Source organism: Wolffia australiana, chromosome 14 (assembly GCF_029677425.1).
Source record: "Wolffia australiana isolate 7733 chromosome 14, ASM2967742v1".
Classification (NCBI taxonomy): domain Eukaryota; kingdom Viridiplantae; phylum Streptophyta; class Magnoliopsida; order Alismatales; family Araceae; genus Wolffia; species Wolffia australiana.
Window position 1 is genome coordinate 4247268 of NC_135848.1, and position 10426 is coordinate 4257693.

At 37.9% G+C, this 10426-nt stretch overlaps 1 protein-coding gene across 1 annotated transcript; it reads right to left on the reverse strand.

Annotated features, from left to right (window-relative positions):
- Positions 1-566: 566 nt before the first annotated feature.
- On the reverse strand, positions 567-4773 carry TPR3 (Tetratricopeptide repeat (TPR)-like superfamily protein). Its single transcript, XM_078586516.1, has 8 exons — positions 4559-4773; positions 3635-3728; positions 3471-3521; positions 2905-3078; positions 2541-2720; positions 1650-1769; positions 1378-1511; positions 567-907 (listed from the first exon to the last, which is right to left on the reverse strand). The coding sequence occupies exons 1-8, from the start codon at positions 4690-4692 to the stop codon at positions 841-843; spliced, it is 954 nt and encodes a 317-aa protein (XP_078442642.1). The 5' UTR covers positions 4693-4773; the 3' UTR covers positions 567-840.
- Between the last annotated feature and the right edge of the window lie 5653 nt (positions 4774-10426).

The following is a 10426-nucleotide window of genomic DNA, read 5'->3' on the forward strand; positions in this document are numbered from 1 at the left end:
GGCCCTGGCAAACTGTCCAGTAACTATTTAATAACAGCCAGGTGAGGTGATGTGGCACCTTAGGGTTGTCCCAAATAGGGAACTTGGACCAAACCCCTAGAACTGGCGGGTGTGAATTATTTCAATTATTTCAAGTGTTTAAAACCTGATAACAAATGCGTAGGATTAAATTTTGCAAATTTAAATGTGAGATGAGCCCCCTCTGTGTGTGACCAATGAAAGATCCCTGTCACGCCAACATGAGTGTCATGACAGTTGACAATTATATGACAAATGCCAAACATTACAAAACACATGAATGTTAATATTTTTGGAATTAAATATCAGGTTATTAAACCCTAATTAGTTGCATTCCTCGTATTCTAGAAAGTTTAAATTTTATTTTTAAAACATTTTGGGTTTGATCATGTTGCATACCTGAATGAACTAAATCATTGATTGATGTAGGATGTCTCCCTACCACTTGGGCCCTGGATTTTTGCAATGAGACGCAGGTGACAAAATCAAGACCCAATGAATTAATGAAAGTGACCCAATACCAGGCAGTAAAAAATACCATTGTCAAGTAGAAGCACAAAGATCTTTCAAATAATTCATCTGTCCCTCTCCTACTGAGGAATATACCAACGCCTCAGGAACTTAAACAAACATATCATCAATACATGCAAAAAAGAAGATAGGCAGTGATTAATTTTTACACTGGCCCAGTTTCAACAAACCTCAATAAGTATGTGGTGCGCCTCCATTGTTGAAGCAAGTAACATAATCATATGCCCACTTTTATGCTACTTGTTACTAGCTTCTTCACAAAACATGAAAATTTTGCCCCCCTGACACAATTTAACTCTTTTCCTTGAACAATCGTGGGAGAATTTCGTGGGCGTTCACATCCAATGGCTCAGGATCCCTGAAAAGAGGTAGTCGGAGTTAATAATAATGTAAGAATCTTGGCCCTCTTAAGATATTGACATAAATGTTAGCCATAATGACTCGTGTATAAATATGCAAGGAAGATATCAAGAGAAATTGGCGCACATATGGCTGCTGCCGCCGGCCTTCTCACCGGCACCAGTATTCTTATCCTTCATGAACATGACACAAGGACGATGATAAATCTTTATTGTCCTCAAGATAATCAGACCAATGATGACAATGATGATTTCACCGTAGTCAGTCATCCCCATATCGTCATTGTCATTGTGACACACTCTTATGAGGATGACAGTGACGACGTCGTCACCGTCTGGCATACCACAGAAGGGAAGATCAATTAATCACAGATTTTCCCAACACTGTGCAGACAATCAATACTTAGCTGACTGTGCCATTACACAAAGTCACTAAAGACAGAAGACAAGAGAGGGGGGAATGACTTACTTGCACAAAGTCACGCCTTTCTCAGTTGAACTCGGGATGAACCAAAGCTTCCTAACACAAGGAGACTCAAGCTGGACAAAGAATCCATCAGAGTGCCCATGCTTCCATTTCCTTGATCCCTGTCCTTTCCAGACCTACACGCGATAAGATCAAAATCTCATCTGTATGAACACCTCCTCAACACAGCATTCTATGATATTTTAGTAATGTATGACAAGGAATCTAATAATGGAAGTATGTGGGGGATATCGGAGATTTTGTTTCGGGTTTACCTGTGGATAGGATATAATGCCCTTGGGAACAACTACTAAAGCAGCCCGGGAGAAAGATTCCTCTGCATACTGCCTCAGGAAGGAGAAGCAGCCGGAATGGGTATGGGGTGATTCGAACGCCTGCCAAGAGGAGATATTGGCAAAAGATGTTGAGAAAAAATTAAAGAAAAATCAGTGTTCATAATGATGATGAGGGCACAATGCCGAGTCTTCATCATCCTTGTCATTTGTCTGCGCCAGGACGACGATGATCAGGAGAGAATGGATGGAAGAGAGAGGAGAGAAAGAGAGGGAGAAGAAAGATGGAGATAGAGAAAGAACAGAAGAGGGACGTAGAGAGAGAACAGAAGAAGAGAAAAAGAGATTTAGAGAGAAACAAAAGAGGGAGATAGATAGCAAAAGAAGAGAAAAGGGAGATAAAGAGAAAAAAAAAAGAGGATAACGAGTGAAATGGAGAGAGAACAAAATATTAGAGAGAGGTAGATGGAAAGAGAATAAAAAAGAAGAGAGAGGGAGATAAAAAGAGAGAAAAAAGAGGAGAGAGAGGGAGGTAAAGAGAGAGCAAAAAAGGAGGGAGCAGGAGATAAGAGAGGAAAAAAGAGGAGAGAGTAAGAGATAAGAGAAAAAAAAAAAGAGGAGAGAGAGGGAGCTAAGAGAGAAAAAAAAGGGAAAGAGGGAGATAAGGAGAGAGCAAAAAGAGGAGAGAAAAGAAAATAGAGAAATAATGAGAGGGAGAGGAGCTGTACACACAGAGAGAGTAAGAGAGAGAACAAAGAGACAGAATGGCGAAAGAGAGACAATCTACTTTGAATAGAATTATTTAAAAACTTTTTCAGAACTTGGAATCCAAGATGATACAGCAGTCTTACATCGACTGGAACTTAATATTACCTTGTCGATGTTGACAAGAGGTGCGTATTTGTCTGTCTGCGTCTTCTCTTTGTCAAGAAGGAAATGACCTCGAGGGTCAACCTTCGTTGAGCTGTGCCAAGCATTAATTGCATCTTCCATCGTATCTACAACAAAAGAGAAGATCTCTTCCACCTCTTCTTTCTTCGCAATATTCTCCGACTACAGGTGCGAAAAAGGTATCTATTAGCTTTCATAAATGACCGTTAAATCAAATGAAAGCTGATTTGTTTAAAGCAGATTTCAAGCAAAATAGATAACGCATATATAGAACTCATAAACATATATAATCAAGAAGATAGTTGAGCAAGATAATACTAACTTACTATTAACATGGTCCACTTACCAATTCAATTTTAAGGGGATCAAGCTCTTTCCTCATGTTAATGTTGGATCTCATGCTCTCTAACTCAAGTGTTCGAGTATGCTCCCTGGCCACTTGACTTAACCTCTTAATTTTTCTAGAAACTTCTGTATTCTGCGGATTATGTTGCAAAGCGATCTGCAGGGCACTCACCGCCTGCCAAAAAGACAAAGAAAAGGGTAATTCAAAAATCAAAAGAGAGTGAAAGGCTGTCTTTTGCACGGAAGTTTCAAGGCCACGGAGACTAATGAAGGTTGAAAAGAAGGATGATCACATTCCAACGGACTAACCCCCAACTGACCTTGTTTCCAAGGGGAGGACAGCTTTGACAGGCTGCGTCATTAAAATAGTGGTGGATCTCATTTCATCCTAGCTTAGAAGGACAAGATTTTTTTTTTTTTTTAATTGGGGAGGGGGAGGGGAGGGATGGCGGACTACTTTGGACCTTCATGTCACTAGTGTTAATATCTCTATAATATTGGGTTGATCACCAATTCTGGGTGATCTTCCTCTTTACTTCAAAAAAAATTGTAAGAAAGAGATCATACATCATCATAGCGGCCCAACGCCTCTAGAACACATCCTTTTCTGAAGTAACCCTACAAAAATTCAAGAAAGACACAGATAAGCATAATCACCTTGAAAAGATAAGTTATTTCCTATTATGACTGGGAGTGGATTGGTCAAGATGAAAAGGAAAAATCTGAAGCACCTTTTCCCATTCGGGTTTCAAATTGATGGTTGTCTCAGCATCAGCAAGCGCTTTGTTGAGCTTAACTAAACGCAGAAATGCTGCAGATCGGTTGCTACAAACAATAAGAACAATAAAGTCGCACAATTAAAAGAATTAAAAAACCTAAAAAATCAAATATACGTTTAATAGGGGTCATGCAGACAAAAAAAAAACCCAAAGCTAAAGGAGCTAATTAACGTTACGTCCGTTTTTATCAACTAAGTTTTCTCAATGAGAGTAATGGGTATACAGGAAAATTAATGCGTTAAAGGACAAGAATGTTTATCCTCAAGGATTGACTAATATTAAAACATTTCCATCTTCACGGAGATTTAACTGCTGCGCTTGATTGCATCTCTCGGTAAGGTAATGTGCAGGCATACACCTAACATCCTCAAAGGAGAACATAAGATGCCGATCAACCCATCATTATTTTGTAAGATTCTATCCCATCTGAAGCGGAAAATCTTGTTTACCATTAAAGGCAAAGATAATATATAACAATATAAATATCCTCAGACAATTTGAAAACAAAAAGAGGAGAACAATATAAACTGAAAGCAAGCAAACGAAAAGACACTGTAAATTAGATGGAATTTTTTCATCTTTCTTCACTACTTGGATGTTTCGGGATTAAAAGATTTTAGACCTGTGAGTTGGAATATTAAACAGTCAGTTTGGGCAAACAAATCAGCTTGTTATATTAGTGGGATGTAAAGCCCGTTCATAAAACCAAGATCATGTGGGAGGGGAAAAGATGAAGGCAAAGATCACATGATTCATGCTCAACTTTTAAGGTATGATCTTCCAAAAAACGAGAAACCCAGAAAGAAAAATCTAAAAAAAAAGAAAATCTTTGTTGGGGTATTGTTCATCACCGGAAAGATGAACATTGCAAGATACCTATAGAGCGCAACGTTGGAGGGTTCGGCCTTGATCGCTTGGGTGTACAAAGCCGCCGCCTTTAGATAATTACCCGCTTTGAAGAACTCGTTTCCTTGATCCTTGAGAGATGTCTTCTCCCCCCCCGTAGCCATTTCCCCTTTCTCGCTCTTGACAAACTTCCCAAGAGTAGTCTTCTGAGGCTGGCGGGCCTTCAGACTGATGGGTTTTTCCTTCAAGGAAATGGAATACTGTATACCCGGTCTCACCACTCTGATTCTTACTCATTGGTAATTAGACACTGCAAATCTGTTAGATTTTTGTTAAAAAAACATTTATTTGAAAATTTTCAGAGTTTCTAATGAAGTTTATCTTGATCGGTTAACTGGGTCTATAGTTCCGGATCATCGGGGATGTGGACAATGGATGGAACGGGACGAAGATCATTCCAGTCCGACGTATGGAATCAGTGCAGGGACGTGGACAGGATGTTTTTTCCGTCCCAAGACAAAAAATGTCTCGTCTGCGTCCCCGTCTATGCCACATGGACGAAAAAAATCATATTTTAAATGTATTATCATTTTTCTAAGTTTTTTAGGGAAATATAGAGGAGAGAGAAAGCAGAGGGGCATATGTACAATTACTTTTGGGTGGCATCAGTTTGTGTGCACAAAAAAAGGCATAGACTTTGATGCAAAATGTCAAGGAATGGATATATCGATGCCACATGGCAAGATCTCAACCGTCAGAAGGGAATCCAACAGATTTTTGTCCTTCCCTTACCGGTCATTGTCCGAGACCTCCGGACGGGACAGATTTTTCGTCCGACGATATGAAAACCATCCCCTCCGTTTGTCTCGGGATGAATTTCTGTCCCGATTTTCTTCCAATTTTATGGACGGGTCGATTTTTTTGTCCTGAGATGAAAAAACCGTCCCGTCCGCGTCCCTGCACTATAACTGGTCATGTAGTTTTCACCATTGGATTAGGGATCAGCAATAATCATGATGATTATGGTGACGATGACGACTGCACATGGTGATGGCGACGAGGATAACAAGGATGGCCAATGCCATGTCTGATGTCAACGTCTGACATAGATAGCTTTGTCGTCATTATAGTGCACGATCGTCCAGGACGAGGACACTGGATGGAGGTTTGAGAAAGTTTTCATCCCACACCTCATAGGGAATGGCATGTTCCAGCTTGACAGCTCCGAATTTAAGAGACAGATGACGGTTGGTGACAGACAGAAGCGTGACGTGGAGTTAGTCATGTCTCCCATCCCCTCATGTATCACAGGATTTTGTCAAAATCCATCACGTTTTCGTCACCCATTACTGGACTACTTGTCTCGACCTTGTCCTGTCACCAGACGAAGTCCCTGTGACAAGGGACGAAAGGACATATAAAAATTAAACATATTACTTGTTTAATTTTAAAACTTTCAATTCTCTCTCTCGTACTCCCCCTCTCTCTCTCTCAGAATCCCTCTCTCACTCAGAGTCCTCTCTCTCTCTCTCTCTCTCTCTCTCTCTCTCTCTCTCTCTCTCTCTCTCTCTCTCTTAGTCTCCTCTAGATGAACAAACATGTCTTTCATTTTTAAACCCCGGGACAAGAGTATGACAACTTCTCTCCCTTTCTGAGGTAAGAGAGAGTGCTGATATGAGAGAGATATAAAGAGACAGTACTAAGATGAGAGAGTTCAGAGATAGAGTTAGAAACTAGGATTAGAAATGTTTATCCAATAGGGAGAAAGTATTGAATAAGTTAATTTTACCTTGAATTTATATTCCTTGGATTTCTATGTTTAGTTTAGGAATTAAATCCACTTGAATGAAAGTAAACTAGTAAAAGGTGATTCAAAATAACTTTAGGAAGGCGAGAAAGTGTTAATCCTATTTATCTTAATTTATTCCAATTTTATTGGATAAGTTTAGCATTAAATTTTTTAATATGAGTGTTATTAAGCCTAAAATGGTTAATTCCAATTTTAGACTCTTTAATTTATTTTTGGAAATTTTTAGGTAGTTATGATTTTTCTAACATCATATTCTAAAATTAAAAAAATCTAGAATCAGAACATGATTTTTCTGAAAATTTTGATATTATTCATGAAGATTTTATTTTTCTAAGTCAGAAATATATTTATTTGTATTTTTCAATTGGAATAAATTTTATATGAATTTATCAAAGAACTATAGGCTCAAAAGTCTTCAAACCACGTGCACCATTCTATTCGTGGAACAACAACGAACCATCTAATCTAGTTAATGATTGGCACAAACCAATCATTGCAAAAGATGCTATTATGGCATCGCTAATCGAAGTATCATAATAGCTAATTATTAACAAATAATTTTCTTTTTCAAATTGCAGCGATGGCATGGCTCAATCAGAAATGTGATTTTGGAAATCAAGACAGAGGAATGAAATATTATTTACCTTTTCTTTTTCTTTTTTTTCTTTTGACTAGTCAAAAGTTGCGGGAGCCAACTGACATGTCACAAAACACAGGGCACCACATTTACATGTGTCCATCATGTTTTGGGGCTTTGCAAAAAGGGTGATGATGTGGCACACGCTAACACACTGCCACATCACACACCCTTTTTAATACAACATAATTATTAATGTTATACTATTATTCCTTCCTTCTTTGTCTTTTTCCAATGGGGATATGTGGCATAGTGCAAAATATTGATCGAGGATGGCATAGAGTAATCATGCCAATCATCACATTTAATGCCAAGGTAAAAATAAAACCCTAAAAACAATGTGGTGATGGTGATGAGGATGAGGGGAGAAAAATAAATAAATAAAATCAATGGCCAAGAATTCGCTAAATTCAGGGCTTGATATCCGATGATATAGAAGGCCAATCAAGGAGAAGATTTCAGGATACCTTCATCTTTACATCTTCTATTCATCCAAATAGTTGGATATTTAAATTGATCCCCTGGTTTTTACAAAAAATATGAGCTCACTCTCGCCTAGAGAGGCAGATTGAAAGAGAGTGAGGTTTTTAAAGGTCCATCAAGGTTTTCTTAGTGTTTTGAGTGCTCGGGGAAGATCAACAAAGAAGAGGATGGGCTGATGTACAGCAAGAAATCGTCTTGGTCCCAACAGAATGTAGGGGTCTAAGATTTGTCTCTTGCTTACATTGTATTTCTCCATCACATCCATTAGTTATATCCATATCACCTTCCTTATCACTTCCACTTTGAATCCATCACCATCACGCATCATCTACTCGAAGCGTGCATCAATTGGGGATGTAGCTTGAGGACTTCCGAGAGGCAAGTCAGCTCGAAGGATGTAGAGAGCGGCGAGCAAAGCGACGGGAGGCAGTACTTGGGAGATGCGACAAGATGATACATACCGAAGGATGCCTACAAAGAGAGGTTTCTGACCAAGCGCGTGAGTGGATGAGATCACACTTTCGTGTTGAATTGTGACTTGATTGACCCATCCAGGTAGTAATTGATATTGGGGGTTTAACAAGGTGACAAGTGACTATGGGGGGACCGTCTTCCTTTGGGACTGGCACAGGGGTTTTGGATACCATGTCTAGTACAAAAACTCTGGTGCACGAGTGGTGTAAAAAAAATGAACGAATTAACATCGAATACATAAAAGAAACTAGATAACATTAAGAGAAGGCAAAAATAACTAATTCACCCCCCTCGTAGTTACTTCTCCATATAGTAGGTGTTCATACATCACCCAATCGAGATCCTCTGTCACCATCACATCATTCATCACCGACATTTAGTCACATCATCTGTCATTGTCATGGGGTAAAAAATGTCATATGCCACCGTCACATCATCCCTGGCAGGTCCGTCACCATGAAGAATGATGTGAGAAATGCCACTTGGCATTCCGTAGTCCCACATCCCAGTTTTTTTGGGTTGACTGAAACTGTCCTGTACCAGAGTTATTATGTCCAAAACCGTCCCATCTAGGAACTATTCCGTCCAAAACCAGCCAGTTGGGGAACTGTCCTGATGGGAAATGGGCACACCCTTGGCATCTCAATTCAGCATGACATGGGTAGTGGGAAACGATAGATGTTCTAATTCACAAGAGTTTTAAAATTTGACAAAAAATCATCAAACAAAATTTTAATGCATTTGTCATGCATCTTGTCCAATGCCTTAGAGGATGCGAGGGTTTTCTCATCCAAAATAAAAAAGCTGCCACATTTAGTTGATATATGCTGAATTACCATGTCACTGATGTTGCTGTTATTGTGCCAAGGGCATTGACCGTCATCATCATCATCATCTCCATCGGCACATAAGTTGTCGCATCACAATTTTTTGTGAAGTGTATGGTGGTATGGTGCAACTTTTGAACCACACATAGTTCACCCCCCATGATGTGTGATTCAAAAGAGGAGGACACAAAGAACAAAAGATGACGAAAAGGAGAAGAAAATAATGAATAGGAAGAAAATAAGACGCGAAGAACAAGAGGAAGAAACGAAGAAGAAACAAACAATAAATGAATAAGAAAATTAGAAAATTAGAAAAAAATAAGAAGCCCCTAGCTGGAACGAAAGGTCATTGAAATATGATTTTTGGTTTTTATTTATTTTATAAACAATCACACCAAACTGCACAACTGCATCACATAGATACCGGTGTGATTTATCTATCATATATTTTAACATATAATGAATATGTTCATTGTATGTTAAATATATATAAAAATACTAGAGTAGACACCACTAGTATTTTAACATATATTCTAAAATAGAAAATTAGAAAAAAATAAGAAGCCCCTAGCTGGAACGAAAGGTCATTGAAATATGATTTTTGGTTTTTATTTATTTTATAAAAAATCAAACTAAACTGCACAACTGCATCACATAGATACCGGTGTGATTTATCTATCATATATTTTAACATATAATGAATATGTTCATTGTATGTTAAATATATATAAAAATACTAGAGTAGACACCACTAGTATTTTAACATATATTCTAAAATAGAAAATTAGAAAAAAATAAGAAGCCCCTAGCTGGAACGAAAGGTCATTGAAATATGATTTTTGGTTTTTATTTATTTTATAAAAAATCAAACTAAACTGCACAACTGCGTTGCATAGATACCTGTGTTATTTATCTATCATATATTTTAACATATAATGAATACGGTCATTATATGTTAAATATATATAAAAATACTAGAGTAGACACCACAACTCCACAAGTATTTTGACATATATTCTAAAATTTCCAATTATTACTTATTAATCTAGTAAATGGCTTCCATGGTCGAGTAATATTTTTTATGTAGCCTACTTACACATTTCATATCTTTTAAAATTTTTCTAATGGATATGTTCCTCATAATGTGCATGCCACACTTATAATGACATCCATGAACGCATATAATAACTAAATGAATTAGAATCAGATCATAAAGTAGACACCACTTGTATTTTCACATAATGCTTTTATTCTTCTTCATTTCTCCATATTTTATTCTTCTTTTTCCCCCAGTCTCCCTATTTTCTTCCCCCTTTTCTCCCTATTTTTTCTTCCTCCCCCCCCCTTTCTCCCACTTTCCTTCCCCCTTGACTCCCTATTTTCTTCTCAACTGTCCTCTCCCTCTTTTCTTCCCCCTTTTACTCCATTTCTTTCTTCCTCTTTCTCTCCGTTTCTTATTCACAATTTTCCTTCTTTTCTTCTTCTTTTGTTCCTCTTTACCTCATCTTTTCTTCCCCCTTTTCTCGGTCTTAGTCCGCACAATTTCATTTCTTCACTTTTTCTTCACCCTTTTCTCCCTCTTTTCTTGTTCTCAATTTTCTTTTTTCTTCATCACCTTCCCCTTTTCACTCTTTTTTCTTAATTTTTTCTACCCCTTTTTATCCATT